The 18530-nt window shown below is 54.8% G+C and overlaps 3 protein-coding genes across 3 annotated transcripts; all 3 read right to left on the bottom strand.

The window, feature by feature from the left end:
* Window positions 1-29: 29 nt before the first annotated feature.
* Window positions 30-6679, bottom strand: GLT1 (glutamate synthase [NADH]; the record flags this gene model as incomplete). The annotated part of the gene is made up of 5 exons (XM_049358548.1): window positions 30-1328; window positions 1388-2938; window positions 2994-6343; window positions 6398-6438; window positions 6492-6679. The coding sequence occupies 5 exons, from the start codon at window positions 6677-6679 to the stop codon at window positions 30-32; spliced, it is 6429 nt and encodes a 2142-aa protein (XP_049207018.1).
* Window positions 6680-9993: 3314 nt separating this feature from the next.
* On the bottom strand, window positions 9994-10450 carry CHZ1 (Histone H2A.Z-specific chaperone; the record flags this gene model as incomplete). Its single annotated transcript, XM_049358549.1, has 2 exons — window positions 9994-10170; window positions 10304-10450. 2 exons carry the CDS (start codon window positions 10448-10450, stop codon window positions 9994-9996), a joined length of 324 nt encoding a protein of 107 aa, XP_049207019.1.
* Window positions 10451-16792: 6342 nt separating this feature from the next.
* On the bottom strand, window positions 16793-18114 carry J4E79_009707 (uncharacterized protein; the record flags this gene model as incomplete). The annotated part of the gene is made up of 2 exons (XM_049358550.1): window positions 16793-17970; window positions 18093-18114. The coding sequence occupies 2 exons, from the start codon at window positions 18112-18114 to the stop codon at window positions 16793-16795; spliced, it is 1200 nt and encodes a 399-aa protein (XP_049207020.1).
* Between the last annotated feature and the right edge of the window lie 416 nt (window positions 18115-18530).

Genomic DNA, 18530 nt, shown 5'->3' on the forward strand with positions numbered 1-18530 from the left:
TAAAGTAATCGTTATAATCATGTTCGCATCTAAGCGGCGACGGTCACCAGCTTCTCCGTGGGAGCAGCGGTGTGCTTGTGCATGGCCTCGTAAGGTGGGCGCTTGACGATACCACCGGTGACGGGCAGGGAAGTGCCGTAGCCGGTAAGGAAGGTGTCGACGTCGCGAGCGCACTGGCGACCTTCGTTGATACCCCAGACGATGAGGGACTGTCCGCGACGGCAGTCACCAGCAGCGAAGACGCCGGCAAGGTTGGTGTTGTAGTGACCAGGAGGAGTCTTGATGTTCTTGCGGCCATCGAGTTCGATGACATCGCTCATGACGCGCTGCTCGGGGCCCAAGAAACCCATGGAGAGCAGGACGAGGTCGGCGGGGAAGAACTGCTCGCTGCCCTCGACGTGCTTCATGTCCCAGCCGCCAGAGGCGGACTTGGTCCACTCAACACGGACAGTGTTGATACCCTTGACCTTGCCGCTACCGTCGTCGACGAAGTCCTTGGACATGACACAGTACTCACGAGGGTCCTTGCCCATGTGAGTCTTGACTTCGTTGTGACCGTAGTCGGTACGGAAGATACGGGGCCACTGTGGCCATGGGTTGTCGCGAGCACGCTCAGCGGGAGGCTGGGGCAGAAGCTCGAAGTTGACGACTGACTTGGCGCCGTGACGAACGGAAGTACCAATGCAGTCGTTACCAGTGTCACCACCTCCGATGACAACAACGTGCTTGTCCTTGGCCGAGATGTAAGCATCGTCAGCCAATTCGGAGTCGAGGAGAGACTTGGTGTTCTTGTGCAAGAACTGCATGGCGTAGTGGATACCCTCCAGGTTGCGGTTGGGGATTGGCAAGTCACGGGCGACAGTTGCTCCAGTGGCGAAGACAACGGCGTCGTACTCCTTGCGGAGAGCATCGAGGTTGGTCTGGCCATCCTCGCCAACAGTGACACCAGTCTTGAAGTTGACACCCTCGGCGGCCATGAAGTCAACACGGCGCTGAACGACCTTCTTGTCAAGCTTCATGTTGGGGATACCGTACATGAGAAGACCACCGACACGGTCAGCGCGCTCGTAGACGGTAACGGTGTGTCCAGCCTTGTTAAGCTGATCAGCGCAAGCAAGACCAGCAGGGCCGGAACCGATGATGGCAACAGTCTTGCCAGAGCGGACCTGAGGCGGCGAGGGAACCATCCAGCCCTTCTCGAAACCACGGTCGATAATGGCGCACTCAATGGACTTGATGCCGACGGGGTCCTCGTTGATGCCAAGAACACAGGCTCCCTCGCAAGGAGCCGGGCAAACACGTCCAGTGAACTCAGGGAAATTGTTGGTCTGTACACCCAAGAATGTCAGTATTTGTCTCGCATATACTTTGGAGTGTCGAGACTTACCATAAGGAGACGGTTGAGGGCGTCACGCCATTGTCCCTGGAAAACGAGCTCGTTCCACTTGGGAATGATGTTACTGATCGGGCAGCCAGTATCAGACTGACAGAAAGGAACACCGCAGTCCATGCAACGAGCAGTCTGGTACTTGAGCTCATCCTCGTTGAGACGCTGGTTCAGCTCGGCCCAATCACGAGTACGTGTCTTGGGGTTGCGGTACTTCTCAGATCGGCGCTGGTACTTCATGAAACCGCGAGTCTTGTCAAGGACGAGCGCTTTCTTCTTCTCGGCCTTTGCGTCAGTGACACTCTCCTCGATGTCGAGAAGGTCGCTCTTCTTCTTCTCCTTGGCTTCGGCCTCGGCTTCCTTGTTGCGGGACTCTTCGTGGCTGGCACGGACGGAGTTGCCAGGAAGGAGGGGAAGAGGGTATTCGTTCTTCTTCTTCTCGGCAGCCTTGGCCTTCTCCTCGAGGAGGACGCGCTTGTAGTCAACGGGCATGACCTTGACGAAGCGGGGCAGTGCGCGGGTGAAGTCGAGCAGGATGCGTGCGGCGAGCTCGGAGCCAGTGTAGTGGTGGTGGTCCTCGATGAGTCCACGCACGAAAGCGATCTCCTCTGGCTCTTCAATACCGGAAAGCTCAACCATCTCCTGGTTGACCTTCTGCTCGAAGTCCTTGTGGATGTCAAGAACGTATGCAATACCACCAGACATACCGGCGGCGAAGTTACGTCCAGTAGAGCCAAGTACAAGAACACGGCCACCAGTCATGTACTCGCAACCATGGTCACCAACACCCTCAACAACGGCTGTGGCACCAGAGTTACGGACACAGAAGCGCTCGGCAGCGATACCGCGGAAGAAGCAGGTACCGCGAGTGGCACCGTACAAGCAGACGTTACCGATGAGAACGTTCTCCTCAGCGCGGTAAACGGCGTTGCGGGGAGGGTAGATGATCAGGCGACCGCCAGAAAGACCCTTACCGACGTAATCGTTAGCGTCACCCTCAAGTTCAAGAGTAACACCAGGTGCCAGGTAAGCACCGAAAGACTGGCCAGCAGAGCCACGGATGTTGACGTGGATGGTGTCTTGGGGCAGTCCAGCCTCGCCGTAGCGCTTGCTGATGTGGTATGAGAGGGTAGCACCTAGAGCACGGTCGGTGTTGACGACATCGCACTCGATGCGTGCGGGAAGACCCTTCTCAAGAGCAAGCTCAGACTCAGCAATGAGCTTGTTGTCGAGACGAACATGGAGACGGTGATCCTGCTTGCGGACGTTGAAGGTAGCAACTCCCGGGCGCAGGGTGTGAGCGGGAGTCAGGATGAGAGACAAGTCAATGTTCTCAGTCTTCGCAGTGCGGAGATCGTCGCGAATACGTAGAGCCTCGCAGCGGCCAACCATGTCGTTGATGGTACGGAAACCAAGCTTGGCCATGATCGCACGGAGCTCGTTGGCGATGTAGTAGAAGAAGTTGATGACATGCTCGGGTGTACCTTGGAACTTCTTTCGGAGCTCAGGGTCCTGGGTGGCGATACCGACAGGGCAGGTGTTGAGATGGCACTGTATCATGAAGTCAGTATATGTTCCAGATGCATCTCGTATAGTCAAAACTTACCTTGCGCATCATGATGCATCCCATGGCAATAAGAGGTGTGGTAGCGAAACCCCACTCCTCAGCACCAAGCAAACAAGCAATGGCAACATCACGTCCAGTTCTCAACTGACCATCAGTCTGAACAATGACACGACCACGGAGATCGTTGAGGACAAGAGTCTGGTGAGTCTCGGCAAGACCCAACTCCCACGGAAGACCAGCATACTTGATACCAGTCCATCGAGAAGCACCAGTACCACCATCGTGACCGGAGATGAGGATGTGGTCAGCCTTGGCCTTGGCGACACCGGAAGCGACGATACCAACACCGGTCTCGGAGACGAGCTTGACGGAGACACGAGCGCGGGGGTTGGAGCACTTGAGATCGTAGATCAATTGCTTGAGATCCTCAATAGAGTAGATGTCGTGATGGGGAGGAGGACTGATCAGACCGACACCGGGAGTGGAGTGACGGGTTTTAGCGATGGAGCCGGAGACCTTGTGGCCAGGAAGCTCACCACCCTCACCAGGCTTGGCACCCTGAGCCATCTTAATCTGGAGCTCATCGGCATCGGCGAGGTAGTTGGAGGTGACACCGAAACGTCCGGAGGCGATCTGCTTGATAGCGGAGCGCATAGTGTCACCGTTCTCCATGCGCAAGCTGCGCTCGGGGTCCTCACCACCCTCACCAGTGTTTGACTTACCGCCAAGACGATTCATGGCGACAGCAAGCGTAGAGTGAGACTCCATGGAGATGGATCCGTAGGACATGGCACCGGTAACGAAGCGGCGCACAATGTCAGTCCAGGGCTCGACCTGGTCGATGGGGATGGGTGCACGGTCATCGAAGTTGAAGTCAAGGAGACCACGGAGGGTGCAGTCCTTGATGCGCTCGTACTCAGCGATAGAGTAGGCCTCGTATGACTTGTCGTTCTTGGTGCGGACAGCGTCCTGGATGTTGGCCATGGCAGTCGGGTCGTTGACGTGAGGCTCGCCTCCATCACGCCAATGGTACTCACCAGTCTCAGCGAGACCAGGTACCTCGACAATGGCGCGCGATGGGTAGCCCTTCTCGTGAAGAGCGAAAGCATCGGAAGCGATCAGCTCAAAGGTCATACCCTTGATACGAGAGGCAGTTCCAGTGAAGCATCGGTCAACAACAGAGTCGTCAAGACCAAGAGCCTCGAAAATCTGAGCACCCTTGTAGGATGAGAGGGTGGAAATACCCATCTTGCTCATGACCTTCAAGATACCACCATCGCAAGAGTGCTTGTAGTTGTCGATGAGCTGCTCAGGGCTGAGCTTCTTCCGGATGACACCCTCGCGGTGCATCTTCAGGATACACTCAATGGCGAGGTACGGGCAGATGGCATCAGCACCATATCCGACGAGCACGCACATGTGGTGCACCTCACGGGCCTCACCGGTCTCGACAACGAGAGCAGCGTTGGACCGCCACTTGTTGCGGACGAGATGGTGGTGGACCATACCAGTAGCCAAGCAAGCGGACACGGCAACGCGGTCAGCGGATGCAGCGCGGTCGGTCAGGACAAGGATATTGTCGCCAGCCTGGATACCCTCGGTGGCAGCCTCGCAGATGCGGTCGAGAGCAGCCATGTAGCCCTCAATACCATCGCTCTTGGGGAAGGTAATGTCAATGTTCTTGACGGTCCAGTCAGAGTACAGCTTGTGAGTGTTGGTCAACGCTGTGAACTCCTCGAGCGTCAGGATGGGCGAAGGAAGGAGAAGACGACCACACTGTGACTCGTCCATCTCGAGAAGGTTACCCTGGGGACCGACGTAGGTCTCCAACGACATGACAATAGCCTCACGGATAGGGTCGATAGGAGGGTTGGTGACTTGGGCGAAGAGCTGACGGAAGTACTCGTACAGCAGGCGAGGCTGAGTAGCCAAGCAAGCCAGAGGAGCATCGTTACCCATAGATCCAAGAGCCTCCTTTGAGTCGGCGGCCATAGGACCAAGAAGCAGACTGACTTGCTCAAGCGAGTAACCGAATGCCCGTAGACGAGGGTCCTCGTGTAGCTTAGTCTCAGTGAGCTGGTATGATAGGTCAACACCCTTTGCAGGGACTGCCTCCAGGATCTTGGGAAGAGTAAGCAGGTTCTTCTGGATCCAAGAACGGAAGTCGACACGCTCTGAGACGCTCTTCTTCAGCTCGGCGTCGTCGACAATTCGTCCAGCGACAGTGTCGACGAGCAACATCCTACCGGGCTGCAGACGACCCTTCTGTACAACTCGCTCGGGCTCGATGGAAATGGTACCAACTTCAGACGCACAAATGATGCGGTCGTCATCGGTAACGTAGTAACGGCAAGGACGAAGACCGTTACGGTCGAGGTTGGCACCACAGTATCGTCCATCCGAGAATGTGAAGAGAGCGGGACCATCCCAAGGCTCCATCATGCAGGCAGCCCACTCGTAGAAGGCCTGCTTGGCGGGGTCCATTGTGTTGTTGCCCTGCCATGCCTCTGGAACCATCAGCATGACTGCTTCTGGGAGTGACAGAACACCGTTAATGGTGAGCAGCTCAAGAACGTTGTCGAAAGCCGCAGAGTCGGAACCACCATCCTCGACAATGGGGTAGAGGAGGTCGAGCTCCTCGCCGAAAAGGCTGGACTTCATGACACCCTCGCGGGCGCGCATCCAGTTCTTGTTTCCTCGCAGCGTGTTGATTTCACCGTTGTGAGCCGCCCATCGCAGAGGCTGAGCACGGTCCCAACTGGGGAATGTGTTGGTAGAGAAACGGGAGTGCACTAGTGCAAAGTGACCCTCGTAGTCGACGTTGAGCAGATCGTGGTAGTACTCGTAGACCTGAACGGGAGATAGTTGACCCTTGTAAACAATGTTCTTGTTGCTCAGAGAGCAGACGTAGAACCAGTTGTGCAGGCCAATGACGTGTGTAGCCCGCTTTCGCATGACATACAGCTGTCGCTCAAAGTACGCGTTGTCGTACTTCTCCTGGAAGTCCGCCTTGGGCTCTCGGGCGTCGCCGTAGGCAGTCTTCAGAACCACGAATGGCTGGAGAATGATGGGCTCTCGTGAAAGCGCCGCGGGTCCAAGAAGTGTGGAATCGCGGGGCACCGTCCGCCATCCGAGCACCCTCAAGTCGAGTTGGTCTGCAACGTCCTCGAACATGGCCTTGGTCTCCTCCAAGATGGTGGCGTCGGGCTTGAAGAACAGGTTACCAGTGGCGTACTGGCCAAGGCTTGGTAGCTTGTAGCCTTGCTCGCGCTCGAACTCCTTGAGGAAGAAGCGGTGGGGGATGGATGTCATTACACCTGCACCGTCACCGTCGCGTGCGTCTGAGCCCACGGCTCCTCGATGTGTCATGTTGCATAGCAACGACCGTGCTGCGAATTTGTTAGCACTCTATTCTGCACCACTCTCGCGTTGTTCGCTCTTACCATCGGAGACAATCTTGTGGCTGGCCTTGCCCTTGATGTGGCTACGCAAATGTCAGCCCTCACACTCCACAGAAAGCGCAATTCCGTCACTCACGCAGCGAAACCGACACCGCAAGCATCCTTCTCGAGCTCCGGGTCGTAGAGACCCTGCTTCAACGGCAGCGCACCTGCCCACGACTTGTTCTCGGGGCCATCTTGATACTCGAACACGGAGCTCTGATACTCTTCAATCTGGGGTTCCTGGGGCAATTTTGTATCTTCGGCGAACGAGACCCGACCCATTATATCGGCGAAAGGCCGAAGTTCTGGGTTCGTTGGTGTGGGTAGCGGGGCTGCGGTATCGATATGGGAGTGTGGCGGGGTCGCTCGACGCGTCAAGTTGGAGCTGCTGCTCTGGTAATAGTGTCTAGGTGAAGTCTGAGGCGGATATTAGTTGTCAATTCGGAGAAGAGTTTGTCGGTGAGTGCGAGCCGAGGATCAAAGATATTTGGTACGGATGCGCCTAGAGCTCTAGCTCAAAAGCAACGAATGTGGGTGGGGATCAGTCGCTGCAAGGACGGGGTCGCTGGTGTCTATCACCCCCAAAGGCAGCAGAAAGATGGGCTGGATTCGTCACCAGCTTCACCCGCCGGATATAGCGATTGAGGGCTATGACGTTCCCCCATACCCAGCGGCGACTGATAGCTGTTGGAAGCACGAGTGCGCTGATAAGGGAATAGCGAATGGGCTAACGCGGGGTGGCACGCGTAGACCAGTAAAACGAGTGTCTGTGTTGTTCACGCAGGACGGGTGGTGGAAAAGCACAATGTTTGGGCGCGGGTGGTGGATGGGTGCAGCGGGTGTACATGTGGGAGGCGGGCGACTTACTTGCTAGCAGGGCTGGTGGAACAGGCCTGGTGGTGGGCTCGCGGTGTTCCGGCAAGCAAAGTGTAGCGATTGTGTGTCGAGCAGGTACGTGAAGAGACAGAGGGTCGCGGGAGATTGGGCGGGCGTGCTTATGAATAAGAGAGCGGAGGGCTCCTGGTGGGGTGGATATTTTCCCAATGCGCTAACAACTTGACTTCAACGTTGTCCAATTACCGGGCTGGAAGCGTGTCGAGGGAGGCGTTCGTGCTGTCACTTAGGCCATCTCCGCGTGTGTGCCGATGCGAACTGGGAACTGCCTGGTCTTGGAGGTGGTCTTGGTACTTTACGAGTGAATATCGCATGGAAAGTTGGAGCGGACCCGACCTCGGACTGTGATCGCGTATCACTTTAGACGATACCCAGGTATACCACTATATACCAAATATTCCAATGTGAAGTCGCTACATTCTCTATGAACTCGTCGTAGAATACAACACTGCCTCCAACGTCTGTCTACCCTCACTGCTCGCGGCGTCTTGCGCCTGTAAAATTGGCCTACCCCACGGTTTTTCTGCCACTCCATGACCAAAGGGCAGGATGTGAGTGGCCAGGCAGGCGCGACCGCCCTGCAGCAGTTTGGCCGTGCGCCGCATCCTGGGCTCCGAAGGTCGGTTTGACATCTGATGACCAGGACTTGCATGTGTTTCCGCTCTGCCTCTGCTCCACCGGCTAGATTGCCGCTGCAGCCCACGCCGCATCATCTGAAAAGCGGCCGCTGCCATTGGCCCGGCGGCCTCGCCTCGGCAGCCCACGACTTGTCTGTCGTAATTCGAGAGGGTCATCTCAGGCCTTATCTCTCCCCAAGCGCGACCCAGGGCGGACGGTCGCGCGACGGAAGACGTCGTGTCGACGCTCGTTGGACGGGAGATCAATATAACCCCGCCATCCAGCAGCGGAGCGTCGATGAACCTCTCTTTGTGCGCACTCGTCGACATCATCGCTCGCCCAGCTTGCAGTGATTATCCTTCTGCCTAGCCGCAAACTCAAAAACAAATTCATCTTACTGTACCCTCCGCAGGTCCGTCCTTGGAGTTTTAGAAATTTGGGCGACTCTGGCCATCCCGTCGCCACGTAACGGCTGGCGAGCACACATCAATGTCCTCATCATGTTCGGAACAGACCGGAAGACAGTTTGCCTTAGCTGGCGGCAGTACGTAGCGGGAGACGAGTCACGAGAACAGGCAAATCCGTGTCGCGCAGCCAGTGCAGCCGAGCCCGTTGCCTTTGAACCTGGCCGATGTCGCCTCGGACGCTGTCTGGCGCTGCTGCTCAAGTCCGCGGCGGATACTCCAGGCAGCTCATCAGGACCCTGAGCTAGCGCGTCAACTCAGCCTGCAGGCAACAAAAAACTTTCCGTAGGATTCGTGTACCTAATGCTTTCCGCTTTGGGTCAGAAACGGCAAGAGTGGGAGGCAGCAAGGTTTTTCCGGGATTAACATATACAACGTGTTACGTGGGTCAATTTCCAGGGTCTCGATGCTGTGCCATGGGGTTGGGGCAGTCAATCTTGCCACAGGTGTATACGTAAGAGGATGATCTTCCTGGGATTGCTGGTCTCGTGACATTGCTGGTATCCCGGGCCATTCTGTCGCATTCATCCGTTACTAATCTGTGCAGTCTGAGGTATATGGTCTTTGTCATCTAGTCAGGGTGTGCCTTCTCGTCTTTCCTTCTGGCGAAACCAGCAGTCGCAACCTTGGAAGTCGTGACTGCAACGTACTGCTACTTCCCAATTGAAGATAAACACTCATCACACGATCCCGACTCTCGCCTTTCTTTCCAATTCCCTTTATCCTCAATTCAGACGATATCTTGACACATCAAGTCGCCCTCCTCGCAGTAACCTTACGTACAATCTTAGTAATAGCGAGTAACAGCATGGACCTCACCTGATCCCGCGTATGAATTAATGCACATGTACGCTTCCCATCACATAACATCTGCCCAAAATCTGTCGGTGGTTCCGAAGCACCGTCTTCTGGGAAGAATCGTAACAGTGACTGCCGTGCTTGCAACTGCAGCTTGACTAGCTCATTGGATCCTGGAATCTAGGGTATAGGTAACGGTAGGGTAACGTTAACTCACTCCTGCTGTTGGTTCAAAATGGGGCTGGACACAGTGGTAGTACCGTGCACACGCGTTGGAAGGACGTGAAGTACCAAGGAAAGGCGGGGTAAGCGTGTTTGAGAACCAGCATTCTTTCTCCGGACCGCCAAGTTCTGTCTTGTGTTATCCAGCAGCCCGCAAGCTCATCGCTGGATATGTCCATCGCTTGCAACAAACAAGACGAGTGTAGCCTAACAATTCGGTCTCACATGCACGCGAGTAGCCAAGTCAAGTCCATGGGTATTCATCATTTCCATTTCATAAACGCACGCTGGTGCCATGTACGCGCTCAAGATGCAGGCCATCGTTCATGCGACACATCAAAGTATCCACACAGCTCAATGTCCCGCTATACCTGCAAAGTCGCGCCGAGACTCCAGTACGTCGGTAAGAGTTCCATTCCCCGCTACCCAAATGCCTTTTGTATATGTATCACATAACCCTAGCCAAAGTACGGAGCTGACGAAGATGTTATCGAACGCGCCGGAGAAGTCCTGAAAAGTTACTATGTTAGCGGGGTCCATTGAGCAAGGGCGGGCTGGCTGCCAACATACCTCAAGACGGATGTCGCTACTGCAACACGTCTAGTCCTTCATCTGGTCATCAGGGTCGACAAAGTCGTCATCGTCGTCCTCCTCATCCTCATCACCAAGCTCCTGGTTGGCCTTGGCAAAGTCGATGTTCTTACCGCGCGTGCGGCTGCTCAGGACGTTGGACGTGTCAATCTCCTCCATGTTGTCCTCATCGGGCTCCTCGGCTGTCTGCGTGTTAGCTCGACACGTTCAGGCGTGTGGTGGTGCGCGGAAAGGGTAGCTTACGTTCGCCGGCCTATTACGCGCTCATGTTAGCTGGGTTGCGCGTGAAGTTGTGGCGGTGAGCGCGCGGAGAACGTACCTGGTCCTCAACGCCAGACTCGTCGCTCGAGTCGTCGTCCATGGACTCTTCTACTGTCTCGCCCTCCTGAGCCTTGCCCTTGCCCTTGACGTCGGTAGCGGGGTCCTGGACGCCCTCCATCTGTTGGTTCTCTGGCTGGGCCGACATGGTGTGGGGTCGTTGTTGTGTGTGTGGGAGGGGTTTGGGGGTCGCGGTGGTGAGTGCGACGGGGTTTGGGTGCGATTGAGAGGTTGGCGTGTTGTTCGTTTGCGGCAGCGGTGTAGAACAAGAAGTCGAGGTGAAGCCCTGTCCATCTATTCCTTCCCTTGCGGCTTGCTGCAAGTGGTTTAGTCTGCCGATCCCCTGGCCAACGCTTGCTCGAAACAGCAAATAGCAAACATTAGCGCGCGTGGCCAGACCATCGACATCTGTCAACCCCATCTATTCGCTGTCATGTTTTGCTATTCGTCGCAATCGATGGACACGCGTTCAATCTAGCTAACGACTTTATTATGACGGGTTCGAAGGCAAGAAATACATCTCTGGAAAGCAGGCCATGCCCCGACCCCGCATCCAGCAGCGCACTGCTAAAGCTTCAAAAAGGTCCTGCGGGGCTGATAGCGAAAGCAGCTTAGACAAGAACCTGACGCTTCAACGAGCAGGAACAGAGACATGAGAAGTAAGATTTGAAAGAGTTGACAACGCTACAAGGGCCACCGACCAAAAAGACGTAGGCAAAGCCCCCTTACCCATCAACCCTCACTCAGCAGCACCCCCTTCCTCCACACGTACCCGGGTATCATCGCAACCTCAAAAAGCCACCCACAAAACCCCCATCACCTACTCACTCTTCTCAATATCCGTCTTAGAAACAATATGACACCCCCCCTTCCCCTCACTCTTAACCCTGACCATCCCACACTCCCTCAACCAAGGACTATCTACACTAGCATCCACATCCTCAGCATGATACACCTGCTCCGGTGTCACCGGTCTCCTCACAATCTTATACCCCGGCCTCTTCACTCTCTCCACTTTCCTCACCCCTTCTTCTCCATCGCTATCACCACCCTCACCATCATTCCCCACTGAAACCGCAGAGCCCCCAATGGTGGTAGGACGATCGCGACCTCCAAAGACTCTACCAAATAACCCAACAATCTTGGACTGTGGTTTCAACCCCACCGGCTTCCCCGCTGCAGCTCTTTTCGCAGCTTTTTTCTCTTCCTTCCTATCAAGACGCCGGTCCCGCCGTTCTTGGCGCCGGATCTGGCCTTCCAGGCGGTGTATCTCGTGTGCTTCTTCGCGCGCGGTTGTTTGTGCGATTTCGTCGGGGTCGTCGAAGAGGCCGAAGGTGCCGGTGTGGGCTTGCCCGTGGGGGTCTGTTGGCATGATGTTTTGAAGGGCGTGGTGTGTGTAGTGGGGTGGGGTGTTCTGGGTAGGAAGAAACAGTGGGTGGAGTTGGAGTTGCGCTGGCGATGCGTGGGGATGCTGGTATGTGGGTTGAGAGGTGTTATCGAAGATGGATATCGGGCATGACGAGGAGGGGAGAGGAGGTGTGGAGGTGGTTGGGTGTATGGAATGATGGGCTGTTCACTGTTTCGTGGCATGAAGGTTGTTTGCATGGCAAACGTGGAGCATTGGGCGTCACCGTTCGGAGTCCGAGCAATAATGGTCACACCCCGCCTACTCGCGTTGGCGTACTGTTTCTTCAAGAATCGAAAAGACCGCTGCCATAAAGTTACTGGACTTTGATTCACATGTATAGTTCACAGCACGAACGAATATACATACCCCACATAGCTGAATATCACCACTTCCCTACATCCCCAACCCCCCACCAAACACCCCCTTCGCCCTCCCAAGCAACTCCTCCAACTCATTTACCCCCCTCTCCATGCTCATCTCAAAACCCCCACCCCTTCCAATCTCCACTCCCATCTCCACCGCCTTTCTATACATCAGTTCGATCTCCTTAAACCTCTTCACTGCCTCTAATAAAAGTGGCTTGAACTTATGTATACTTCTTAACAACTTCATGTCGAACGGGTATGGCACGACGCGGTAGAACACCTCTTGCATCGCCGCTAACAGGGTGTTTGCGAGGTATGCTGTGTGCTCGTAGCGTGTGAAGAGAAGCTTTTGTGGGTTGATGGGGGAGGGGTGGCGGGGCGGTGTCAGGAGGGAGAGCGTGAGCGGTGTATTGGGCGGTGGGAGAATGGCTGAGTATTCTGTTGGTGCGGAATTTCGACGGGGGAATATATGTGGGTGCTTCATGATGGCAAGTTTGTGGCTGTGGAGGAGGAGGAGGCGCAGGGTGTGTATGTGTCGATTGGGTGGAGGATATGTGAGGGTATGCCACGTGATGAGTAGGTATGTTCCAGTCGCTGTGTTGCAAAGGTATTTGACGTTTTGTGACTCGGAAATGTATTGTATGTTTTGCTTCCAGGTCTCGCTGGAGACACTTTGCCAGCTTACGACCAGCTATGAATGACGGCTTGTGACAGCTGTGATGACGCAGCATTTCATCATGAGAACTTGAACTACTTCTGGATTTTCATATAGTACCCACACTACGATCGCTCTATCCAGAGTTTACTTCGATCCACTCCTTTCCTACACACCACCAACAATGTCATCTAAACCATCAGCCCCAAGCCGAACAGTCCCTCCACCCCCAACCCCCAGCCCACCGCCCACAAACCCCCGTCTAACAAGAGCCCTTCATCGCTGCTCCATCATCATCAACATCGCGCAGCGACGCAACTCCCCCGCCTTTGAACCCTACATAGACAGGTACAACGCCATCTTGCGGGGGCTTTCTGCGCCGATCGAACAGGGGCATATAGCACATGTTGGCCTTCAGACCGTAGCAGGTATTGAAAGGCTGACTGAGGAGGTGGAGAGGGTGTTGAGGGGCGAGTATGTAGGGGGTGTGAGGGAGGTGTGTGATGAAGTTTTGGTGAGGGGGAGGGAGGGAAGAAAAGGAGGAAAGGAGAAAGAGAGGATAGGGAAGAAGTGTGTCGTTATGTGATGTATAGATGGGTTTGCGGAGCTGTAATTTTGTCTGCTGCTGGGCCTTTTCGTGCCACTTCGTTCGTGCGTGCTCTTGCCAAGACCGTAGCCTGCTGTTGTGGCGGATAAAGTCTTGATTCAGCATATGCTTCAGCGTAGGACAGCTTCCTCAATTTGGACCGAGGAACGGATATTGAGTAACCACATTCCAGTTGTCGTCCATAACCGACAGTAGATTCAGTTCCCTAGTCACCCTGATCATTACGCCAAACTCGTCCAGTATGACGCTCAAGATCGCCTCACATCCATCACTTTCGCATGTTGACCGCTCGCGTACACTCGGCATCAGTATCCCTTCTTCGTGACTGATTATGTGTTTGCACACAGGATGGACATGCGGGCTTGCCGAGAGGGCTTCGAGCAGGTTGCAAGCTGCCTCTTTGCCCTGTACATGGGGACAGACATATACATCTATGTCTTGTAATGCCTTGATGATCTCGCTCGGGGCTTCAGATCCAGGGAAGCGGCGAATGTTGCAAATTTTGCAGGTTTCGTGTGCAAAAGCGGACTGCTGCGGACGCGAGATGGTTTCCCTGTCCACCCGAGGTACGGGAATCATTCGAGTCAGCCTTATGCCATCCGCCCACTTACAATATGTAGTTTGAGGCTCACAGGCCTGAGGGCATACTAGGCGTTGATACTCTTGATCTGGGGATCTGAGTAGCCTGATGAAGTCCTCGAAGGCCATTTGTGTATGAGGGCAGAAATAGACTGTGGCCGCGGAAGCCGTACATTGTCTTTCCTTCGCGATGATAGCTGCGCATTCCCGCTCGAGCGCTCCAAAGGCCGACAGTGGATGCAAGTCCATGCAGTAGCTACAAAGAAGCTTGTCGCGTGGGGTATACCGTCTGATAGCGTCGTTAGCCTCCTCGTACTCAGCAAATCGGTCGAAGCGATCCTTTCGTAGTCGCCATGCGTGTTCGTCAGCGGCGTCGTTGTCAAGGTCTCCGATAACTCTGTTCGTGACGGATACCATCCAAACGTATTTGCATATGGTACGGAAGCTGTGTTGGTCGACTGGGGTGAGAAGCTCGAAGATATCCAGGAGAAGTTCCCCAGGCAGATGCGCGAGGTTGCTCCTGTTGCTTGCACGGGGTGTTTCGCTGCGTGATCTCAGCGGCATTAACACGAACGCTGGATCGGGCCAGTGATGGCCGCTGTACTTTTGCTCATCGGCACGATCACGCCTGCATCGGTGTATGAAGTAGGCTTTTGCGGCATCATCGCCAGCGACACTGTGTCGATATCGATACGGCGGAGCACCATACATGATCTTAGGAGGTCCGGTTGCTGTCATACTGGATCTTCGAGACCGCTAACGGAAATTGTTTCGAATGTTAGGAAGAAAAAGAGGTCGATGTGATGGATGAAGAGTGCTCGGATGAGGTTTGTTGGTTATAAGTCCAAGAGGCGAGGCAGCAGTGCGCGCTAGTGATCACGTGCGCAGACACGCCCATGGTTGATCGACCTCTTTGGTTGGGTTATCCCATCAAAAGCATCTGATGACGCTGAGCTTCTCATGAAGAGAAAATCTACCCGCGCATCTGTTCACTTGTGTACTTCGTCAGCGAGCAGAACAATTGAAGAGGAGGTGTGTTCGTATGTGATGGGTAGCTCGGTTCATCGAGACACAGCGATCTACCCGGCCTAATTTGCTTCCGTTTGTCTTCTCCATACCGAAACCCAAAGTTTCGCCCCTCTGACACCAGAAATACCTCTCAGCAGTCTCCTAAACTCGAGCATCCGCCACAGGAGACTGCGTACTCACTAGCCAACTCTCCGCTGTTACCGTCGTTATTTTCACCCTCCTAATCGCCTCGATAGTAATGCCATGCTGTTCCAGAATCACCTCTACCCCCGCTATACATCCAGCTTTCTCACAGCCTGAGAATCGGGTCGCCTTGTATGATGCCATTCGAAAAGAGCTGTGCTTTCGGTTGGGGCGGAGAAGCGCTTCCTCTATTATATTACCAAGCATCTTGCAGGTTCTGTCTCTAATCTGTATATGTGGACAGATATACATGTCCGCGTTTTGGACGACTTTGCGAAGAGTGGACAATATGGTTGATTTTGCGGAGAAGGAATCGCATCGGATGGGGAGACATCCTAGCATCGGCCAGATGTACTTATTGCTTGCCATAGGTAGGAATATCCTTCGGGATAATGAACAGTGGTCGCTAGCGCCGATTAATGTTGACCCGGAACTGCAGCTCGCGGAGCAGAGTGCGCATACAAGACGATCCGTGAGGCCTCTGCATAGTTGGTTCAAGTCTTCGAAGGATAACTGCATATGAGGACAAAGATATACCTTAGCCTGGGATGCTGTGCAGCGTCTTCGGTATGCACTCCCGGTACTATGCTTCGAGACTTCGGCTGCGCTAAAAGAGGAGATCGGGTGGAGGTCCATACAGTAGCTGCATAGGAGCTTGCCACGTGGAGTGTATCTGTAAAGAACGTTGTTAAAGTTCTCATACTCTGCCATTCTATTAAAACAATCTTTGCGGGTCCTCTAAGCGTGTTTGTCGAGGGCTTCGATTGGAAGTCGATGTAAGCGTGCTCGAGTCCTCTTTGTAGCAGTCAGACTCCTTATGTCTCTGCACGCTGTGCGGTAGCTAAGCAGATCGATAGGCGCTAGATGGTCTGCGATATTTGAAATTAGCTCTCCCGGTAGCCTAAGTAGATTGAATTTGTTGCTGACCTGACAGTTCTTGCTGCTTACGTGTGGCGGCATCAAGACGAGTTCAGAATCGGGTCTGTGGTGGTCGCTACACCAGTGCCTCCAAGCTTCATCGTTGCGGTTAGATGAGTAGTGATAGTAGTGGTCGCACTGTCCTACAGATGTACGATCCAGGTTGCGTCGATACATGAAGTAATCTTTCGCGACAGACCAGTCGATATGGTCGTGGGTCGGTACGTCATCTGAAAGGCCGGAGGCGACAGTATTCGCCATCTGAGAGATGAACTGAAGATGACTTGTCTGGGACAAGGAGGAGCAGTGCTGAGGCGAAAGTGTGAAGAGATGAAGAGAGAGAGAGAAAGCGACGAAAACTCAATATTTCAGGCGAGAATTCAGGCAGTCGCCCCCACGTGCCCGCTTCTCTCTGGACCCTGTTGAGCTGGTTGTCCCATCATATGTGTTGATAACGATAGGCCTACCATAGAATGGCAAGAGTTGCACCAGGATCCCACAACCCAGCTGGGAGAAGTGGACGGTAGCTCAGGATGGGTCACTGAATGATCTTGTTAGGGAAGATACATGTTAAGAATTTGATAGCGATGATAGCAGCCTAGAGATCCATAACCCCAATCCCATCTAAATCAAAACGCCGGGACACGTCTGATCCCAAGTATACCCTTCAACGCCATGCCACCCTATAATATCATTTTGAAGCCAACAAGTGAGATCCCCTCTTCCGCCTCCCAGCATATCCACATCTACTGATGTATCTGACTCACATGCCCCGCCTGTCCAGCACCACCCCACTCACTATCGTCATCACTACCCACATCCGTCCAGCTCGTAGGGGTCATAATGCCCTGCCTGTCGCCGTCGAACTCGCTGAAGCCGCCCTCGGAAAATGCATCTGTAAACCCGCTTTCTGAACGGGCGTCGTGGTCTGTGTCGTTTTGTTCGCTGTTGGGCATGCTGAGGATGGCGATGTCGTTTGCGTGGGCGGAGGCGACAGAGCCGCTCATGGTCATGGAGCGCTCGGAGCGCGGGGTTAGGGTGCCGGTGGAGAGGTGCTCGGCGTCGTTGTCGTCGAAGAATGGGTGGGAGGGAGTGGGTTCGCCTGCTTGCGAGGAGGTGAAGGAGTAGAAGGATTGGGCGGCTTGATCGGCGTCTTCTTGGGCGGGCTGCGCGGGCGATGGGGTCTCGGGGAGAGAGTGCTCGGGGTCGGGGGTTAGGTCGACGAGTGTGCCGGTGGTGGGTGTGGAGGGGACGTCGGCTACGATTGTAGCGGAGCTTTCGCGGGCGGCAGGTTCTTCGTAGTTAAATGGCTTCGGTGAGGGCGCTTCGTCTTCGTCGTGGTCGAATAGGACTTGGTCGTCGGAGAAGGGGTTGGCCATGGTAGCAGCGGCAGCGGAGCCGGCGGCAAAACCAGCAGCACCACGCTTCTTGAGATTCCCATTCGAGTTGTCCATGCCAGTTGCAGTCGCGTTGTCCCTGAGCATGCCATCACTGCCGACCATGTCGTCGAAGCTTCTCGTCCGGTCAGCCCTGGACCGCCTGGCAGCCACCTCAGCCGTCTCAGCACCGATCCTAGCCAGCTCATCCAAATCGACAGCTATGCCCTCTTCTCTTGCCCGCCTGATCAGTTCGTTCCTATTCCTCCTGATCAACTCCTCTCTCCGTTGCTTCCTGGCTTCGAAGTCATCGGACGATTCGCTCGGGCGGCGAGGCTGAATGTCATCGCCAAGGTTATGCAGCGCGATGGCGATCTTGCGGCGGGTTTGGTCGGCCCATTGTCTGACCTGAGGGGACTCGTAGATGGCGATACCGGCGGCGACGATAACGGACGCGGCGATTATGAGGCCTGATGTGAAGGGGTGGTTAGGACGGTGCGGCGGGGTTTGAGTGTTGCCTTGCGGAGATGCGAAGCGCGGGCCGGTGCCTGCAAGCAGGTTGGCATAGGGAAGTACAGTAGACAGCAGAGGAATACGCGACAAGAGAAATAACGTTGGATATGCTGGGGACACCGCAGCAACATGCATAAGTGGAGTTATCCGTACTCACCTTTGGCCAGTGGCGCAGGCATTTCTGCGGATTTTGTAGCAGCGGATGCAGTCGTGCTAGTCAAATAGATTCCCTAACAATGTGGTGGGAGTTGATAATAGGGAGGAGAATCCAGAGGCTTTTGACCTTGGAAGAAGCGTGTAAGGAGAGAAGGTTCGAGGGCTGAGAGCAATCATGGTTCGTCCGGTCCTTCGCCACTTGCACAGCCGCACATGCAGGGCCCGTGGAGCTGGGGGCTCCGGGCGGCTTTTGGTGGGGTCGCCTGCCGCCAATCTTGCTGCACATCGCCCCGCACCCGTTGGACTAACTTCATAACTGTACCCCTGGAACAGCATAATTCACTCATAGCTGCGCATATCTGTAGACTCGATGAAGTCATTATAAAGTGGGCTGAGTATCACCAAGGTCTACACGTCTACATCATGTTGGCAAGTCACT

Source organism: Alternaria viburni (assembly GCF_023758015.1).
Source record: "Alternaria viburni strain BMP 2772 chromosome Unknown scaffold_26, whole genome shotgun sequence".
Taxonomy (NCBI): Eukaryota; Fungi; Ascomycota; class Dothideomycetes; order Pleosporales; family Pleosporaceae; genus Alternaria; species Alternaria viburni.